A 22719-nucleotide genomic window follows, 5' to 3' on the forward strand; every position below is an offset into this window, starting at 1 on the left:
TGTGCGTCTCGTGAAATGTATTGTACGTCCCTTCAGAGTTTTTATATTTTCCATTATCTATATGTATTTATGTATACGTCTCCTAAAAAGCATAGTGTCAATAAAGAACCGCGCTGTTTTACCGGTCGCATAAAAAAAAAGTACCGCCACCCGAGTTCTCTTTACCGCCTAACCTCGATCTATGCCGCGTAGTTAGGAACAATTGCAAAATCTCTAATATGCAGTACTGACACAATGTGAATGATATCACATGAAATCAGAACTCAAATGTAAAAATGAAGGTACTTTATACACAATTGAAAACGTGGATGAAAGTCGTCCTAATTCTGTAGAAAACTTCGATTATTTAGGTCAAACGCTGAATGCCGAACAGATTTTTGAAGCTATGCTTCTCTAGGCTCTCCGGGGTACCTACTTCTCTCACCTGGGGAGTAATTTTCGATAATATTATGCACACGTATACGTGTGAGCGTACCATACGGTGAGCGAAGCCTGCGAGGCCACACGCCAAGAGTGGGGAGGCTCGTCTAAAGAGTAACTCGAGAATAACGTACGCGCACGTATGTAAACATGTACGTAATTAAGATCGACGGTCAACGATCGCGCCAAGTTCACTTAAAACATGTACGCGCGCGAGTCGACGCTCAGACTTTTAGCGCAAGGATAAGGACTTCGTAACTGACCTGATAAAAATATTAGCACACATTTTTCCCCTCTCACGATAAACCACGAAATCTAACAAGTTTTATACGTTTGTAGATTTTAAGAGCTTTCACTCAAGCCCTATATCAATTCGATCGATGCATGGAGAGCCAAAATACACTAAATGTAATATTCCCAACATCATCTAAATCATCGGTTCGATCAAGAATCTTAGGTCTTTTTCAAACCATACGCTTTTTGGTATTGGCTTTTTGGAACGATTCGAGTTTATTTACGGGCCAAATATCGCGAGAATTTCATACGTAATATGAAAAGTAGCGCGGAGGTTTCGCACAAATTCGAATATTATATTAATTTCAAGAATTTCCTGTCTCGTAAATAAAACGGCAGGATTCGGTTTCTGGACTCGGAAGGAAGGTGGAGAATGGTTATTTGTCGATTATTTAATGAACTCCTCGAAGAGGTTGCTACAGTTTGACCGTTTCAACTTGGTATTCGAGATAGCCTGAGAAGTTGTTCCCTCACTCTCATGTGCAATGGCACGAGTGGAATAAACCCATCATCACAGGCCGTATAAACGGTCGAGGGTCAAACTTGATCTGTGTCTGTGAAGCAACACACAGATCGATCGCTATGACTGATTAACTCGTGATCCGAGAGATTTGTTTCCAGAGAGCAAATCTTTAAATAGTTAAATGTTTCGTTCCCAAGAGGCGGGATGAGAGACAGGATGTGACGTCGTGAATTTATTTTTCTTGTAATGTTTAGGAAATTTGTGGTAATTTAGGAAGGAATAGCTTTTTCTTATTTAGTTTGATAATAATTCGGTTTACCTATGGCAAGACTAAATATTATTGGCGTGTTAGCATGGTCGTCAGAAGGACGGTATTTGACGATCCAGAATCGTCGTTGATGAGTTCGTTATTTGGTACTGATAATTATTCGTCTTGCCAATAGTAAGACAGAATATTATTTATGTGATAGCGTGGTAGTCAAATTATCGGGGATTCTACACAAATATACCGTCACCTGTATCAAGGCATCCAGTCGCAATGACAGAGACTCTTTACAGGTTCAAGTGCCCTACCTATGGGTCAGAGAATTGTGAGACGATCACCGTATCTGAGCTATGAGGTCAGACGCAATGCTGTTCTTCATTCAGACACGGCTCCCTAATACCTAAGGACTTTTATTGAAAACAGATGAAATGTTTAATACGTTGAATACCCTCCTTTGATTGACAGTGGTGTTCGAGGATTCTTGGAGTGACGAGTTCATGTCTCGTGATCGTGGTTTGTGTCGACTTCTGGTTCCTCGTTGAGATAAGATGTTCCGCCAAATAAATGTGCGCCGCGGATGAGTCCTCGCGTTGGACGATGTGGGGTTTTACTCTGATGTATTGTACGATAGATGATAGAATAGATGTCGAGCCACATTTGTGCTTGACTTTTATACCTGCTAGTCGTCTAGTTTCGCGGATTTTGGAAATAGTGATTGGCCGTGTCTCTTGAAGAGAGAGCACGGTAAATCGCGTGATTTGGTTGGTTTATTGGTACGTGGTGGGGTTACCGAGTGTGTCGCAAGATTTGGGCTTGTGACGATAAGCATAATATTTGGGAAGCTCGGGCTGCCCGTCAGGTGCCGGTACGCCGGCAAGGCGTCCCGTCACAATAGATATAGAGTCAGTAATAAATACGGTCGTCCAAGTATAAAATGACATACAAATCGCTCAACCCATATAAAATTTATGTGAACGTTTGAACTCTACGGTGATGTCTGGATGGTGACGACAATTGAAATAGCCCTGTTGAAGATGAAATACGAAGCTGATTGACCGCTTCTGAAAATTCGGATTTTTCTCTGCAGCTCGTCACAGAGACATGTTGGCGGTATATCTCATGCTGTTCACACGCGATCCAAATCTATCTGTATTTTTTATTCGCATACGTAGTGTTTTTGCTAAGAAATTGAAGAATTGTTGAAATAAATGTTAACAAAAAAGTTGGGTGCTGGTAGGACTCGACATGGGTCGGCAGCGTGTCAGCCATGAACCTAGCCTACTGCGCAGCACTTACTTGCATGCCAATTACGCACTGTTTAGGTATAGTGTTTTTAGATACTAGTGCGCGAAGGTGGCAATGCCCGCACAAGCGTGAAGGGGTAGCACGAGCCCGAAGACGAACCGTAGACGAGTTGAAGGGCGAGTGTGGCGCATTCACGCTAGGTAGGCATTGCCAACTTTCGCACGTGTATCGAACTCTATTTTTGCTACACCTGTAATGAAAAGTCTGACGATGTCGAGCATGGCAAAGAGTGACAAACTATTCCATCGGTGGCGCTAATGCAGCTGTTTACGAAATGCGCAACTGTGGATAAAAGCGCGACCGTCTATCTCGCACACCGCTAGCTATGTGCGAAGGTTTTTTTCTCACACCCCTAGCAATACGCGAAAGTTTTTCCCGCACATGTGTATAAAAGACTACTTTCGGTGCTTGTAAATGGTGCATAAAAATGGACTTTGCATGCAGGTGTTGCGAAAATACATATACCGCACGTGAAACTTGACCTTCGATTTTCTCGGAAACCAAGCCAAACTGGTATAATGTGGGCATATAAAGGCAGCTAGGGATAATTGAATTCAGAAATAGATAAATTCAAGTCAAAGAAATGAACAGTTAAATCAGTCGTATATTGTCGATAGAGTTTACAAGTTTCGAGTCAGCCAAGTAAGCTTACAAGAGTTAACAATAATTCACTAAATTTTATTAAACAAGTCCATAACAATTAATATATCCAACAATAGTAGTTCGTAGGATTTTCGAGAGAATAAAGTCGAACGATACCTTTTAACAAAAGATGGCAGCAGAGAAAGTTACACGTAGGCCGGTATCAGCGATATAATACAAAAATCACGTCACTGGGTGACGTGATTGAACCCACTCTCCCAAGAATGATGCTACGTCAATTATTAGTTTGTTCGTTTTAAGTGAGATTATAGGAACTTTATTAGGAATCGGTAGTTGTTGGAGTTGACAATAGCTCGGAACAGTAGTGACAATATAATAACACTAAATTTGCGGTCGACGGTACTCGCCAAGAGAGATTGACGCTGATTTAGAAGTTACAAAAACTGGTATCATGAACGAGAAAGTAATTAATAAAGTAAATTGCGACAGCCAATTTACGAGAAAATTATCGACGGATCGTCAAAATAATAATTTTATGATACATAAAAATTCAAGATAATTCACAGCGGAATTTTATTAATTACGAGAGATTGCAAAACTGAGAGATTCTCAGAGGTTTTGAAAGGTTGTTGCGAGAGAAAAGAATACACTAAATAAACTTTATTCCGATAAGATCAAAGATTATAAGCGGGACTTAAATTAACAAAGAAATACGATATTGCGGAGAAATATGAAAAATGTTACAAGTATTAACGAATACAAGATTGTTAATAAGAAAGTGGTAAAAGGTACGATAATATTCAGCAGCTTAATCTATACGAGAGTGTACTTTAAGAAACTCATATTATGATACAAATTCATGCACAATAGCGAATAAAATATAATATGCGGTACGTCAAATTAAATATTATCACCACTACTAGTATAAAAAGTAAGAAAAAATTAAGGGGAGACTTCGTTGAAATTTTTGTCAAAAATGACCAAAAAATTGACTGTCGGTCTTTTACGGAAAAACGTTCTTCGAACCGTGTCCCACCTGGGAAAAATTCACCACTGCTGAAATATGTTTTTAACGGGTTTTTGGGCCCGACAAAGAAATTTTTGAACTTTCAACTGTCACAATGGGTCTGCTTTTGAAATTCTGCAAAATACGACTTTTGATTCGTGATCAGCGATACAAAATACATTTGAGTACCAGTTTTTGCCGAAGTTCGTTGATCCGTTCCATTATTTTTTGAAAATAAACGAGCGCGAAGTTAACGGGCTGCCTGTGCGCCGTCACCGGTCGGTAAGATTACGGTTAACTCTCGTACCAGTGATTGGTGACATATACTCTTACCATCTAGGTATGAAAATTTCTATGGTTTAGCAATTATACCCCAATTATATATTTAGTTAGAAGCGAGAGTTTAGAGAGAGCTGGTGAGCTAGCGCGGGAGAATCGGCTTCCCGCGTTGCTCGAGCCAGGCGGCCGAGGGGAAGACTGGGCAGGACTTACGTCCGTGCCCCTGACACGCCGAGACCCCCCACTCCACCGGGACTGGGTCTCAGCGAGTAGTTTAGCGTTCTAAAGTCAGCCGTATGGGCAATGTTGCAACGGAACCAAAGTTTTCGTGGTTTATGACATTAAAGCGGAGGTTGGCACGTATTTATACACGTATTGTTATGAATATATCAGTAATAATAAATTACGCAAATCTTTAAATGATGAGTTATGAAAAATTATGTATCTAATTTTCAAGAGATCTGTTGCATGACCCGTTCAAATAGACTTAAAAAATGGAAAGGAAAATTCCACGGAACAGCCGTTGGCTAATTGATTACATTATAATATTGTTATCAATTACCCAGGTCTCACCACGTGGAGGCCGCTGTGATAAAAAGACCTACCCTATCCCGTCCCAACCTCCCAACCATGCCGGGTAAAAACTCATACATGAAATAATAAGTAATGAAAAAAACAAATAATGGATTATAAAAACAATAAGATAGACATGCGGCAGTGAGTTCGGAATTGATGGAAGATCAAAGAATCAGAGAAACATATTGCACAAATGTATTTAATCGCGTGTACCTATTTCTCGTGGTAACAAGGTATCGTTTGAGGAACAGAACGAATTGAAAAATAAGCTATCCCGATTAATGGTTGAAAATAAAATTGTTGATCATTGAAAGCAAGCGAATATCATATACCTAGTATTTAGGAATGTATTTGAGTATAGGATTATGAAAAATGAATAGAGTGAAGCACGTCCGACCCACGTGAAATTTCGAATGAGCAGGAACTAAATAATGAACGTTCCGCAAACAAAAATATGGCAACGCATGCAAGTATGGATTAGATGAAACATAGAATAAATTTACAGAAGGTTATTGCACAATAGTTATAATAAATAAAAGTTTCAATGTACAATATAATTACATAAGCCCGTATCGTCTGTCCGTTTTGTTATTTGTCATTTGTCGATGTTATTTTTTCACGCGCAGGGAATTGTTACTCGTCTTTCTTTTTCTTAAAAGCCCATTTATTCAAAGATTTTTTGTTCTTACTACACGCGGTTTTCTGAGCTTCAAGTATTTGAGGAGTGTCGCGAATTGGGAGTTGTCGAGCACGTCTCGAATCTACTATTTCTGGTAAAAGACAGAAGTGAAGAAAATCGGCTAATTTGTTTTCCATTTTAGTTTTCCAAAAACTGTCGTCACGAAGTATTTTGCCGAAGATCAATCCTTTTGGCGTCCAAACGATAAAATTGCACCAGTTCTTCTTAGTAATGTGGATAAGACCTTGAACCTGATAAAAATAATTGTGTGAAGTTATCAATTTAGCTCTACCTTTTTCAATACACATGAATTTAATTTTTTTTTTTTTTACTGTATGCCCTTCATTGGAATTAACTCTTTGGCAGATACGGGAGATTTTGCTTCTAAAATCGCATCTTTGCCTACAAGTCCATCAGGTGACGCCGCGAGGAATGGTAGCTCCTTGTCTACCACTAGACCGCTGAGTTTCACATAAACTCCATGTTCGGATGCGAAGTCACTGATCGCAAAGGGCTCTTTTTCTATGCCCCACCGTGTACTCGAGTTACTATGGAAATTGGTATAGCGAATTCGTTCGACTAATTTGGTACACGATGTTTGTGGCCGCCGTTTGAAAATTTCACGGAAAATCGAAGACGTCAATCGCTTTTTACGTTCACCGTAGCATTCGTTTGACGTTCTTTGACCTCTAGTTTGCCTCCGGATTACCAATGGTTCCTGCAAGTACAAGGCCTGCACCAAACCTTTTAGAGCCAAAGCCAACTTCTCCGTGGACATGTCTGGTTCCGATGGACATGCAGCGTCCGGGCCGTAGTCGGTGTCAGTGGACTGGGCGATAAAAGATTTTGATTTTGATTTGAAAGCCGACTTTCGAGACTGAAGAGATCGCGATTTTCCCAAACAGTATTTACCAGTGAATTTTCCCGACCCACCCATTCCTAATTTTTCTTGCACTGACGCACGAAATTGTACACTGGCGTTCATCCTCACTACGGCAGATTTGCATCTAGCTTCATACGAATTGCGAAGGGTGAAGTTGACACGCTTGTCCCCTATAGCTTTGGCAACGTAGGCGTTGTACAACTCGGCTACATTGTTGTCTACGTCCCATATGAAGCGAGATACATGCTCAGTGAGTCGATTCATTGCCGACAGAATCTCTTAGAAGATACCAGTCGTTTTCATGTTTTGCACAAGATTCACTTCACCCGGCTTCGGATTACCGTTGCAAAAGTATCCGCGATCTTTACATAACCGATGATCTCCGAAAACGTGATTTGGACCGTTCTTTATGTCCTTGCGTAATTGATCTTGTGCTTTTCGGTGATGAATAGCAGAAGTTACGGTATAGCGTAGGCGTTTCAAGTTTTTGCGCAAAGAGTTTCTCAGAACCAGCGTACCAACCTTACGGTTCAGACGAAAATCTCGCAATCGAGTTCCATAGTTTCGGAGAACATGGTTGCGGCATTAAATTTTTCGGACTAGTCTTTCCGGTCCATACGGCAACGCATCAACGATCTTCCGGTGGACACTGCTATCCCTATCGCCTATCAATTTATTGTATTTTAGCCCGTGCATTTCTAAGCTACATTTGAACCCCTCTACAATTATATCTGACTCCATTGAAGTACTAGAACCCACCTAATTTTTAGCACACTTATGTTGGGGCACTGATTTACTCATTTGTGTGCCTTCTGCACATCGAACAATACTTGTTTCTAACCCCAATGAACAAAACTTTTTTGGTCCTATACCCCACTATTGCCGCTACACCCGCAAGTGAATCATATTCAGTTCGATACGATCGTTTGGCCCAAGACCCGTCCGCAAACACCGACACGCAAGGGTACCCGGCTTCGTCGACATAACCTGTCTCCCGAGCCAAGCGCGCTTCTTCTTTACCTGCCTTGGTCATTTCCTCTAAAGCAAAATCACGATAGGCATCACGAACGATTTTATGATACTTATTCCAAGTATTTTTAGCCACACAGGGTATATTTATAGAGGTGCTAATTTCGGTAAGTTGTGAAAAACCACCACCTGTGGACACAATTCCAGATGCGAGAGCTGAATTCAGGGAGGAAGAGGCTGACTGACAATCTTCTGAAACTATTGATTCGACCTTGCAACAAAATTTACATTTGAATGTGATGGTGGTAATGAATCCTGTCCGGCTTTCGGATGTAGGTTCCATGTTGGCAAACGTACAATCATAAGGTCAATGAAAAGCTATTTTTTTATGCTGCTCAGGACGTGACTTATATCAACTATTCTCCTGTCAGTCAACTCGAATGGAGGGTTTGGTTCGACTATTGAATCCTTATCGTTTACGCTAACCGTTTCTATTTGTAAACAACGGTCTTCTACCGCATTGCGTTCGGTTGTGAGCGAAATACTTACGGATTTGCTGCTGGTACCTACTACTGTCGTATCCTCATTCGACGTAATCGTAATCGGAGAGTCAGGCATTGGCTCCGAGCAAAACAAATCGACTTCAGTAAATTCTGTGGGAGATCTGACCTCTTCAAACTCGAAAACATTATTTGTTATCGTGTCTTCTGGAGGCATCACTTCCGCTATCAATTCTTCGTCGATTCTTTGGCTCGCAACAATTCTGCACGAATCATATCATGGATATACGATTCACGAGTGAATGAAAAGAGTCAGCAAGTAAAAGTACGAAACGCGGATGTATTACCATCATGATTCTGGGCGTCTAGAACTATCGTATCTCACAATTACTTTTCTTTTAATTATTAATCAATCAAATTTCGGAAAACTTCAGTCATAATGTCAGTCATTCAAAGTTAACGCAAACGATAACATAACCTGACTCTACGCACATTTTTTTGTTTTTTCGTCATGTACATGGTATCAGTGAAGGAAACACCACACCGATCATTATACTTTTCAAAAACATTAACATTAAGCATTAGGAAGTATTGATCTTAACGCAAACTCACAAATACTGAGTTTAATCATCTAGAAATGGAATTATTGCTTTTCTCATTCTTATTTTTCCGAATTTCCGAAAAACTATTAAAACATGAACACTTGAACCAAAGTCCAAAAAGCGATAAATCTGTAATGAAACAGTTTTTGGGTAATCGCGGGATCATCGATTGCCTCACCATTTGTCAAGAAATTAAAACTGTTTGAGAAATATCATCACGATAAATAGAGCTGAATAGTTAGCACGTATTTAAACGTCATTCGATCGTGATGATTTTTCTGAAAACTAGAAGAATGACTTTTCTATTTCGCATTTGAAAATACTAAAAATTTTGATTGAGCGTGGTGATGAACGCTTCTGGGAAACGAGTTTTCTAAAAGTTGAATTTACAGCTTATCGCTACAGCTTGTATCGATTTTGTGATACAATGATTTGAAAAAGATGACATTCAAAAATCGTTAGTGCATCGCGTGTTGATCATGACAAACAGATTCTCGATTATTATTACGAAAAAAAAACACGGTGATACGACATTGTGAGGCAAAGAGTCCACGGTATTTACATACATGGAGAGTAGTATTTAGACGACCGATTACACGGGATGACTGTATAAATAGATTGATAAACAGACGAGGAATCATGATATATGGAGATAAATATTGGAGGAAATATATGTGAATATTTGAAGGCATGTATGTTAGTAACTAGACCTGCGTTCAAAACAATTGATACATGTGAACCGCATGCAATTTTATCCCTCCTGTCGATAAACAGCTAAATTCTTACTACCTTTGCCCTTTTTCTTCGCCTTTCTAGGTACTGGCTTGGTTTTACCCATGCTGGATGAATGAATAAAAAACTAAACTAAACTTTGTGACAATATCAGTGTGCAATGAAAGAAAACTGACACTGGCCGCGCGCGAAATCACGTATTGACTTTAGAACGGTACTGCTACCGTTAGTTCGTACTACAGGCGGCTTCGGCCTGAGGTGGCGCTAGCGAGCAACCACATTTCGCGGCTAAATATCGCCGTTTTGTGCTTTCGCTCACGCAAGTTTTCTCGCTGGTCTGATGTACGATTTATTTGAATTTTGGCTCAAATTGAAGGCGAAGGACGGATCTGGGCCGTGTATTTCGTGAAATTTCGAAAAAAAATTAACCACCGTTGTATTAATACGGAAAGTATACCCATTTTCGCCACCGTTTTAATCGACTCTGAAGAAGAATTTAAAAAATTCGAAAAAATACACGGCACAGATTACTCTTTCACCTTCAATATGCTTTCAAAATAACTTCGATATCTTTATAAATAACGGAGTAAACTTGCATCGCGTGAACGTCTGCAAGTGCTAGCTGCGCCGTGAGTAGGCAACCTCCTAGTACTTGACGTCTCAGTATCTTACGACGGTACGTAGCACAAACGAAGCCTTACATCGTTAGACGGAGTAGGTATAGTCATCGACATCCCTACTGGACTGGCCATCGATTACCAGGTACTCTCAAAATACTTCCAGGTGTATGTCGTTGTCGCAGCCCAAATAGATGCTACTTCGCCTGATTTTGCAGTGTGGCAAGATGATCATAAATCAGAATGCAGTAAAAACTACAGTAGCAATCGCAATTGCTGAGTTCAGTATGGGGGAGCGTTCCATGCTCAAAAGGCAAAGATGTCAGTAAGGTCTGAGAAGGTGGCAATTAATGTCAAAAAGATGAGCGAGCAACGAGATGTCAGACGAAAGCGTAAGGCAGAAAGGAAAGCAACGACAGAGTGCAAGAAAGCCAGTCGAACAGTGAAACTTTAAAAAAAACCGCTGTGGAGAAGGCTGAAACAGAAGCAGACGGGATAGCGTATGGTGCCGGAGAATTCTAACGGTTTCTTCACAGGACTAATTTGCAAGCAGTCAGCTCGAAAGTTAAATTCAGGTACGTTATTGTATAACAGACTCAAGTGGGGTTTATTCACTCAATATATCATTGAAATATTTGTCTAGCCTTAATAATCATTCCACAATAAAATAATTAGATTTTTTTTGCCTTTATGTTCCGGAGTGAGTTCAATACAAATTGAATGATTCTGGGGGAAGAAGCGGAGTAAGAAGAGGGTTGACCTCAGAACAGACACGCAGAAGATGGAATTGTAGATCAATCAAAACAGCAATGGATACTGATGAGCGACACATGATTCATCAATATTATGACTTACATTCTCAGATGAATTTTGAACTCAATTGAAATAAATGGAATTAAGCAAACTTACTAAATTACACATTTTTTTTTTTTTTTTATACTCATATTACCATACCCAACGCCTCATGTTGCGGCCTATCTCGAAAAATACCGATGACTATTCGAAAAATATTTTCGCATTTTAAACTAGAACCAGCGAGCTAAAATTTCAATCAAAATCAGCAGATTCGCACATTTTACTCGGAAAAACTTTACAAGAAGAGTGGCTTAGTAGCCAAAGTTTCACCCAGTTTTACCAAAGTTTCTCTAAATATCATGATGATTGTTACTTATTTGGGCACTCTTATATTCAGTCAATCAAATTACGGTCAAATTTACATTTTGATCCTAAGTGGAATCTTTTGCATTTCATTACCGGTACTATTGGAGCAATACGTCAATGACGGGCAGTAACCAAAATGATACGATGAAATGCTCTTTCATCTGTTGAATTAATTTTTGGAGATTTCATATAATCCTGTACATTGCAAAAACTTCGTTTGGTCTACTTGCCAAGCGTCAGCCACAGCACTTCATTAAATACTGTAAATATCGTACTTCAAATAATTATTACCCTGTCAGATACTTCCATGTTGGAGAAAGCCGGTCTTCCCAACAAACGAAACCCCGTTGTCGAACATCCACGTAATATTCATATACTGTATCTCTTACTGGAAAACTCCCTTCCATTTCTCTTACAAAATTGTCCATTTTTTGTCGGCCGTCCTCGTTTACTGTGGCGCAAAGTGACCATATCATACTGCAAGTGAATATAAACATGGATGGAATTGAAATACTGTCATTTTCCAACTTATCGACGAATTTTGAAAGCAAATATTCACGATGTGCGAGCGATGTGTATGATGAGTTATACCCACCAAAATAAGAACCACATTTTGCACACAGTACTGTAAGCATCTGGGTCTTCACCCATTTCCACACCATTTTTCGGCGTGGCCAATACTTCTAAAAGCTTACAGAGCGATTGAACCAAATTCAATTCTGATACAGGCACAGTTTCTTCGCATTTTGAACGCTTGAAGTTTAACGTCGTATCCACGAAACGATTCATCAACTGGTTTAACTAAAATCGTTCATCATCAGTTTCATGCGGTATGTATGATTCGTGATTAGGATAGGCACGTTCATATCAACTAATATGCAGCTTGCCTACCTCTTCTTGATACTCTGGCTTGTCCTCGTATTGTTGCATCCATGAGGTCACATATGGACGCCATCCAAGATCTTTATAATCATTATAAACCATCCCAGCTCTTGACACTGTTGCTGGCGATGCTACAGCTAAATCTTGGACTTCAAACAAGAGCGATACTTGTTCGGGCATCGTGATTCGATCGTTGTTCACAAGTGTAAGGATCTTGAAAACAATACAGCATATTAGAAGAAGCACGTATATCAGTCATTCTTAGAAGATTTTCGTTTCATACAACTCTAAAAAGTAAGTGCCGTTCTATAGCGGCAAGAAATGTGTTATAATTTGTTAATATTTGGTATAGAAATTAGCTGGTGTGAATGTTGACAGGATAAATTTTGTGGTAAATGTCATAAGATAGTACCACGTAGTATGAAGAGATACAAAGGTGTCTCGCGCCAAGTATATTAAGAATGAAAAAAAAAAAAAATTAACGCGCAGGCCGCAGTCTCTTTTCCGCAAGGATAAGCGTTTGATCCGTACAGCGGTAAAATTATTATGTGTTTCTCGCCTTTTACGATTCACGACAACATTTGACAATTTGATTCAGAACATATGTTTCATGAAATTTCATTTCAGCTCTAAATCAATGCATTTGGGATAGAAAGAGCCAAAATATTCCAACATCGTCCAAGTCGTCAGTTTGCTCAAGAATTTTGTTTTTTTCTTTGTACCACCATAACAGACCATAAATGGGGTACGCTTGAACTGTATACATGACATATTAGGCTAAAAATAGCTTGGAGAATCTTACGGAGCAGCTCTAAAGCGCGTGCTCATTATTCTCACTCGGTCAATTTCGTAAACACAATCCGTTAATTGCGCGTCTTACGATGAAAATAAAGGGATGAGAAGAATATCAGAGCTAGTGCTGAATAATTTGCCAATGTAGGAAATAAATCGATGAACATCATTTGCGTCAATTTTTTTTTCCCCAAGAAGATTACGGCGTCACAATTATATAGAGTATTGTTTCTCTTTTTCGAACACTAATGCCTTCACTTTTGGGTTTATGAAAGTGAACTTGTTGTAATAATCGGGACAATAATTAATTGGACGTGTTCTAAAACGTACGAGTGAAAAGTTGCTAAAGTACAGTTTACAGGAAAGACGAGTTTTTTGTCAGATAATCGTCAAAAAACTGTTTTATTAATAAGTCTCACCGTCTGGTGATTTTTAGCTTGACGTAAAAAAAATTTGTCTCACGCAAAACAACATGCTTCGTGGAATACATTTTCAATCATCAATCATGAATCAATATGCAATGTGACGTCTATGAGACGGAAGATTAGTGAGTATCAGGGTATAAATTATATTATCATTAGTTCTCATATGAATTATGCGAATGATGACTATGGTGACAAACGTATTAGAGTAGAAGCAGAACTTTGACTGAAGCAGAATCGATGTGATGTATGCATGGATAGCTACTTTTTTCGAATATAAGTGACCAGTCGCAGAATCGAACATCGTCATCATCAGGCCGTTCACTGGAGATATTGATTGAAAATCTCTAAAAATCGCTAAAATTCAAGCTGTCATTTCAGACTGAAAATCACTTGCAAATCGGTGAAATGTTGAACTATTTTAAACGTTTAGTAATCACTGGGAGATTAGTGGGATTCAAGCTTTGTTGCAATATTTGAAATGATTTGTGAATCGTTCATGATTTCCAATTACATGCTCCATCATCGCAGAATAGATCCACATAACTCTTCGTATAACTTTATGATGCATCGAAACTAGTTCGATAATATTGCTTCAGTAATGTTTAAGATTTTAACATTTTCAGAGTCTCAGGTCGAGTTTTTTTGCAAGATTATAGTAATACAAATGCAACAGCCCATCGTCACGCGTGCTGATTTCTATACCCATGTATAGTCACATGTTAGTCACTTCGAAGTAAGATTTCACAAGGTGAAAAATCACTCCTTCACTTTATGTTGTGAAACCTTCTACTATCAGGTCTTGTGCTCCGTGCCTTTGGTTATCCAAGTTTTTCATCTTATAGTGCCAGATTCAGAAGCGAGATTTATTTGGGGTTCCGATCGATAAATTTAAATCGCCAACTGAAATCGGTGTTAACATCAAAAATTCCATTATCAATATTTGAAAATTAAGAAAACATGGGTGTCTTGAAACTTTGCAAATAAGCTTAATTGGCTGGCGCTATGTATTTGTGCACAGACAGCGCATGGCACAATGTATTTTGTGTGCTCCGAACCGGGGATGCAACGGAAGATTCTATGAACTGTGACGTGTTTGACCGTCCAAGCTGAGGTCAAGCAGCGTTCATCACAATAGCTGACGCATACAGTAACCAGTACATACGTGCAGACAGACCGACAATCCTTCGATCGCTCGAGCGTCGCCACAGCGGCGGATTCTGTGTATAAATACAGGTGCCATAGATCGGCAAACCAGCGCTTGCATGATATGGCGCCTCGGTGTCTCACCTTACATAGATTTGTTAAAACAGTTGCAGAGCAAAGTGCCTCGCTGTCTCTTGTTGCGTCAGGTATAGGTCTCATTTTGAGTCTATGGCCTAACTTAGAGTCACTTCGTAGATTTGCCAATTTCATAAGAACAAGCGTCTTTTGACTAGAGTATTTGCTAACCCAGGAAATTTTGTAACAGCGGCATATTTACCTTGGGAGAAGTTACAGCGCAAATTAGAATGTTTAGAAAATTAAATTTCACTCTTTATAAAAATAGGAACGTAACCGATAAATTACGCAATGACTTTTAATTCGCTTAGATTATAATCACTTATATTGAATTTTCAAGTTTTTAACCACATGTGTATTGGCATGACTGCCACTACTTTTGTCAGAAGTTGTAAGAATGTCAAGTTCAATATTCGCTTTCGTGCTAACTATCCAAATAAATAAAAGCTCAGAATGAATTTAATACGAATCAGGAATCAGCACAGGAAACAGAGATGGCGTTACCGCCTAACCCTGTGAACGCGGTAACGGATAGACTTCAGGGTGTGCAAAGCTTAGAGTTATTCAGGGAGCAGAGACGGTTTTAATAACCTAAGTCTGCGGTACAGCTACGGATTACGGTCTGCATTTGCAAGCTCAGGGAATATATTCAAAGCAGTAATAGATATACGGTGACGGTGCTGCAGCCTGATTACGTAATCAGCAGTGACAGCAAAGGGACGTCAGAATTTGTTTTGGCATGGCAACGGCTTTATCGCTGGCGTCAACAAAGCATTAGGACTGGGACGACTGACCAGGATGCCTGCATTGTACTTTGTCATTACGGCTGAAAATTCTGCATTTCCCAAAGAGGGGATCAAAATAAAGAAACTCAAATTAGACAGCACACTAACAATACTTCTTACCCGTTCTAAACACAGCTCCTTTCTACTCAGGTATCAATTAAATAATATATTCAAATCAATGAATAAGAAAATTTTAATTATTTATTTTCTTCCTTTTCTGAACCTTAATTACATTATCATTAAGTTAAATGCAACAAAAAATACCAAAATCAGCAAAATATAATATTTAAACAATTGTTACGAAAAAATGGCAGTCTGAGATCGAGTTACTTATTTCATTTACCGTTTTATATAGGTAAATTAACTAATAAATGATCATTAAATACTTTAATTTTTTTTCTTCAGCACTGCAGAATACACACTAATGTCATATTATTACGTTGATAGAACGGAGTTCGATCGATATACTGAGCAATAACTTCAAAACTATTATCATTGAGAAAAAATTTCAGACAAAAGATGTATGATAATTGGAAGATCTATAAGTTTCATACTGGATGAACTTCTGTAAAAGTGAATGGTTATGGAGATGAAGGCGAAAAAAGGAAAAAAATAGGAAAGTTTATGCTTTTCGGACGAAATAACTCGGAAAATATTGTTGCAAGAAAAGAAAGTTTCAAACAAGAAAGTTAGGAAATTTAATTTGAAAGAAAAAAAGTTCCCATAGTGTTTTGTCTAAGATGCACCGTACTCGAGATATCAGATCAAACGCGTTTCTCGCGATAGTGGCGCCCCTGATCCTCCGCTGTTCTCGCAAATCTGGCATTATGCTCGGAATATAACCCCTTATCGAATACCACTATTAACTAAATTTTCAGATTTAATGTAGATTGATTTACAGATTGACTGGACTATTCATAGTTGTGCAAAGATTGATATTTTCAACCGCGGATTACATTAAGACAACCAGCTTGTAATGGATATAACTTTAACACCGTTAATATCGATGTGATTATATGTATCCGTATTTTAACGGGATTTCAGAATCAGCTTATTTTCGGTCAATGGAGAAAGGTATTTTTCACACTGTGAAACTGCACGACCGCGGACTTCAACTACCAAATACTGAATGAGGAGTGTCCGTGAATATCTTATGTAATTTCATGTTATGTTAATTTTCTTATTTCGTACGTTATATCTACTGACGAGAATTTGAAGTTAGCGCTCAATTTACTAGTACGCGGTAATAATAAGTTTTGTCACGGCCGTATCTTGCCTGATGGCGTTGTTAAGCGTCTTGTTGTATCAGTATTCAGCACGCTGTCGTGGCGTTCGATCGATCTCTCATCAACGTTATAATAAAAGAAAAAGGTCATATTTTTCTGACCGTGTCTGTATTATTTCATTATCCTATTATGTATGAGGGGAGGTAATCCCAGGCCAGGTTTGACCTACGGGTTTTCACGTGCTGTAACGAACGCACATCAATTGTCCAAGAAATAATCATGCCTGGAAAGGTAGCAGAGACAAGATCAGAATACAGCCAATGAATTTGGGACCACGGACTTTCCCCGTTTACCGAGTCCAGGTGGTCGCCATAGGCATTGCCATGTGCTGCCCGCTAAGGGTCCTACGCCTAGGGTCTCGCGAATGTGACGTAGGTGTCTCTGGGTTTTTCCAAGGGTTTTTCCAACCTATACCGGACCACGCATGGAGGTACCTGGCATTGCCTCCCACGCTTACGGTTTCAGTCTTTACCGCCTAAGGCATAATTTTCATGTTTAAACAAAATCAGTTACACGAGAACCATCACGGAAGCACTACACTCCTCCGATTCTCTATCATAGTTCTCTCAGATGTACTTCAGTCTGTTGTACATTCTATTAATTCCCTCAGACGTACTTTAGTCTGCTGTAGAATAATCAGTTAGAGTCCAGTCAAATAATATTAGGCACTTTAACTGTAACCGATACGTGTAGATTACCTTTCCGAATAAATTATTTGTTTGTTCAAATGTGATTTTCTATTCCCGATAAGAAAATAATACGCCCCTGGGACACTTATCCTAGGGTACGAACAACGGCAAAAAGTGGAAAAGCTTCGCAAAAATTTTTCAACAGTAGAATTATTACATGCAATACAAATGAATTCACTGACAAGATCTACACGTTACAGAGCAACGTTTGCGACAACATCTACTGCATCAGAGAGAAAGATCTCTGCGCTGAAGCACTATCAGATATAATCGAAGGAGAACTGACAAGCAAACAGTCCAACGTCATTGGAAAAACTATGATAAGAAATAATTACAAATTATACCCAAGCTACGACTCCATCCAAGTAGCTAAGAAGCTCCATTGTCCGCCTCTATCCAACATCACTGTTACAGAAATGAGTGCAGACATAAAATTACAAGACTTGCCGAATCACACGTGCGAACGTCTCTTGCTCTCTCGGAGAGATTTCTTGGAATCACTGAATACTCAGTTTCACAACAGAGTTCATATGTAAGTGGGGTTGTGACGGAAGTTCGGGTCAAAACGAATACAACAAACATTAGGTGAACTCACCAGCTCAGTCATATGGGAAAATCCAAAGCCGTCGTCACCTTGATTCTGTCGATCAATTGGAATGCAGTTTTTTCATGAAAATATTGGACTGCAGGAGAACGAAAATACATCGATGGTCAAATAGCTTCGCTGAAACCGTATAAAATAACTGCAGCGGGCTTAGTAATAACAATCTATTACAAAATTTTGTTCACGATGATAGATTGCAAGGTATGCAGCACTGTTACATCGCAATCCTCAGTGTTGAGGACCTACCTATACGGTTTCACATCAGTAGCCATACGACGACGTTTTTACTTCATCACTTTGCGTTGGTGCGTACGTGTGAGCCGAACGGTCGTTAACAAGACTGCCCACTACGGTAAGTCGCTCCACGATGGCAAGTAGAGTAATTATGGTATCGATTCCAGTCAAACAGATCCCCGCGTGCCATCAACCCTAATTTCCCTCACCATTGCGCATGTCGGAACTCCTCGCCCCTATAGCATGATAATTTTTTCGCTACGCACAAGGTCGCCCTCTTATCCGCCCTCTCTGACATACTTGCGAGATCTATGACTCCTTTGATATCAGACCGTTGCCTTTTACAAACTTGTGCTATCTATGACCCTTTTAATATGGCCCCTCGGAGTATAATGTCATCGAAATGCATACCCAGTAGATTTTATGCAGTTTACTATTTCTGCATTCACCATCCCCACACGACATCGCAACCAATATCGGTTTTATTGTACTACTATTTTATTAGTTTGCTCATCCACAAATTCGTTATCTCCCATCTCACCAACTGCACCCACTAATTGAAGACATATGATATCCGGGTCCAATAAATCATCCTATATCCAATGCCACTATGACTGAACATCAAATCGCCAAGAAGTGGCACCCTAAATTTCATCAAGTTGTTTACACACACGACAGTATTGAAGGTAAGACAATTATCATATTTTCTATCACTATTCATACGTGTGTGACACATCCTTTTTTCGTTCACAGTAAGTCAATTGCTACAACAGCTTTTTAACAGCCCAACCTCAAAGCAAAATACCAATCACCGAACTGATAATTATTTTACTTTCTTTGTTCAAACATCATTCCACCTTATTTATTCAACCCAGCAATTTCATCTGCATCGGCGACACTTCGATTTACTCGAACAATCACCACCATCACAACCGCCGCCGACACACCTCTTGAAGTATCGTCTGAATCTCCAACTCTTGCTAGACGAGCGTTCGATACATCTGGTGAGTTACTACATTCTTTACCATAAGTACAATCATTGAATTATTATTCAATATTTCTTATTTACATCATTGAACTGACGTCAGATCAGTCACAGAGTAATTTTACCAACGGGCTTACCGCTGATAAAAAGAATTCAAAGTTTCGTATGTATCAAATTATTACAATTTCTGAATTTGAATTTAGATTCACAAGGAGTCGGTGGATCCTGCGCTAATGTCACCATCGCAACCGCAACCGCAACCAAAACTGCAATTGCATCTGGAACAGCATCAGTAATCTCAATCTCGACCTCTCTCGACTCTACGAATTTTATTCGAACCATAAACGAAGCAGGCACCGATCATTTACGAAAATTTATTCTTCAAAACCAAATCTAACGCACTATCTGTTGTTCACAGAAACAAATCTATCACCTGAACCTAAAAATAACTAGTGCGCTGCATTTAATTATCAATCAGTAGTAGCAAACACATAGTTATAGTTTATAATTCGATACCAATGTATCATGTTTGAAGCTTTTATCTCTACAACATTGATTTTTCAAATAAAGGTATAAATAAATAAAAGACCCATCATCAAAATATCATTTGAGTCCCTTTATTTTATCAATAATACAATAAATACATATACTAGTTCGCATAAATAGGTCTAAACTGCCTCTACACAGACCACAATTATTCGTTTGATTAGGCCGGCTCGGAGCTTCATACGCGCTTACATAATTCGAATGACGCATGAATACCCTCCTCCATACTGACGTCGCCATTCTCTACACATTCAAAAGACAAAAAAAAAAGCAGCAGCTTCGTAGCCGGCAATTAATAAGCATACTTTCGTCATAGGTTCCGTTGCCGTCTCGACTGTTAATGTACGTGCAATCCGATTTCCTTCGGTTCGTTCGTTATCAGGCTCATAATCGCTGATCTTACACCCTGGCATCATTCAATTTCCATAAGAATTTCCACTTTTCGATTCACGTCATTATCTCGATGATACATAGTGTGATACATCGGAGCAGCGACACGGTCCAACAGTTTTTATACCATTTCCCAGTAAAAAGTTTTTGAACTCATTTCGCATTAAATATCATCCTAAAACCACCCCACATTCAACTTGTGGACGTTGACTTCCTACTTGTTTTGAATAAATTACTCATTTGGTACACATTCTGATTATACCATCAGAAGTGCACTGACTCTATTAACCGCTTGCATACTCGTGTCTGACAGCAGTCGCATTTTACAATGCAACACATTGTATCACTTTTCGTAAACGTCTGTTGTATAATATACAATTACATTTCGCGCCTCGTTCTCGAGATTACATCGTAGTTACTCCCAAGTCCGCTAGATGCCACAACGTTCAGAATATTCAAATGAAACTTTCTGGGGGGTGCTAGCCTCCCGGCGTGCCCTTCCTGCTTCATATTCTTTCGTTGTGCGCTAGAATAACATCGTGAAGAGGTGAAAGAGTTTTGTGCTAATAAGGTGAAGGATAAAGCGAAAAAAGTGAGAATGTCGAATAGAAGATATAAGAAGCTTGAGGGTAGAGTAAGAGATTAAAACTAATGCTAGAGTCATTAGAAAATCTTCGAGAATCGGATGACGATTCAGGCGAAGAGACGAAGAAGATGGTCGGCAAATCGACTTGGAAGGTAAAAAAAAAAAGAGGCAAACATATTAATTAAGCAAAAAAAAAAAACGGTCACGAAAAAACACGATGAGTTTGCACGAGAGGCAAAACAGATCGTAGTATCATCCTGATAAGTTTATATGAAAGATAGGACAAATCAGAGATTCGGCTGATGAGCGGGCACGAGAGGCCTGACATGTCAGACAATACAATAGATAGATAGATAGTGCAGAGTCACAGTAAAATGAAGAATACAAAAGCAAAAATTGACCGAAAAAAAAATGCGTGGTTTTTTTTTTATTAGGTTTTTGTTATTTTGCTCACGCAGATTTGGTAGTCACAGAGGACAAAGAAAATGTAAAACCAGAGGACAATAATGCAGAGGACGAACCCTTGAGCGAAGAAAAGAATGAGAAAGACCTTGACCTGGAAATCCTGGAGGTTCTGGGCGAGGACCCATCCGCATCCAAGGCACTAGATTTCGACCTCCACACCTCGTTGGCGAACAAGTGGAAGCATTTTTTGGCCCATGGAATCCCCAAAGAAGAGAAAGATAAGCTTCTCGAGAAATATGCGCGAAAAGAAGGTTTCGAGGCCCCTGAGTTGAATCAGGAGATCCTAGCTAAATTAAATGAATCCGGGAAAAAAACAGACTGGTTTTTGTCGGACGGACAGCGACTGGCGGGGTCGACACTTATGTCACTAGGAGTGGTAATATTCTCCCTTTTAGACGAAGATGAAAGTATCGATGAGTTAACATTTTTGGAGAACTTGAATGACGCGGCCAGAATGGTCACCGAGATTCATTTTCAACAAAAGTTTCATTTGAAGACTCTAAACGTTGTGGCATCTAGCGGACTCGGAAGTAACTACGATGTAATCTCTTTGAACGAGGCGACTCATACAATTGCGATATAAGATCGATTGAATCGACAGCAAATACAGCTGAACCTTGTCTGGCCTCAACGAATTTATTCATCAACGTTGCTCCAAGTATAATTATCCGCGTATGATAAAACTTCATTCACCAACATTTTGAATTACTACAAAAAAATTCTCATGCAGCAAATTTTCCCCCACCATCATTGTTTCACCTTACACAGTTCAGTATATAAATCTACGCCCCATCTTCGAAACTGTACAATATTCTGAAATTAGTCAGATAACCCCATTTAATGTTTGAAGCTGAAGATTTATCAGTTCTACAGTTGTGATATACTTCAGGGTGATCATCGATTTTTCCACCCACCAATCTTTCTTTACGTTTTTATGATTTGCATACTTGTGTACTACTACTTTGAAACAATACACTTACACCAAGATCCAAAACATACTCACATTTCCGATAATCCATTAACAACATACTTGAGGTTTCCCAATATTGCCACAATTGTAACAATGCACTACTTCTAATATCTAAAATGTCATCAGATTGCATACCTCGGACACGATCGCGCAGCTCCAAAGTTTCCACATTGGAAGATGTCGTATTATTATAAACATACTTCCTTCATCAAGATCGGTCTAGCGTTACTTAATACCTTCTACAACGAGCAGAGGACGAAAATTACAATATCGGCAATAATTCACCTCGTGAAAAATAGCTGTAAATGCTGAATTGAATCAAAAGTATTTAACTATGTTATGATTAGATATAATCCAATAACGATGCAATTACTTATTCGCAGGAGATTCATCGGACTGATATTCGGCAAAACTGTTCATCATACTTTAAAAACGGTGCTTAAGTCAT

The 22719-nt window shown here is 39.2% G+C and overlaps 1 protein-coding gene across 1 annotated transcript in view; it reads right to left on the reverse strand.

Annotated features, from left to right (window-relative positions):
* Positions 1-22719, reverse strand: part of LOC124185963 (dynein axonemal heavy chain 2) — a 670443-nt gene that overhangs the window by 270176 nt on the left and 377548 nt on the right. Inside the window, exons 20-22 of the mRNA XM_046577226.1 lie at positions 12246-12449; positions 11950-12155; positions 11646-11831 (exon numbers count right to left, since the gene is read on the reverse strand). Coding sequence (XP_046433182.1) covers positions 11646-11831; positions 11950-12155; positions 12246-12449 — 596 coding nt within the window. The remainder of the gene's footprint in view (positions 1-11645; positions 11832-11949; positions 12156-12245; positions 12450-22719) is intronic.

The sequence above is a fragment of the Neodiprion fabricii genome, chromosome 7 (genome assembly GCF_021155785.1).
Source record: "Neodiprion fabricii isolate iyNeoFabr1 chromosome 7, iyNeoFabr1.1, whole genome shotgun sequence".
Classification (NCBI taxonomy): Eukaryota; Metazoa; Arthropoda; class Insecta; order Hymenoptera; family Diprionidae; genus Neodiprion; species Neodiprion fabricii.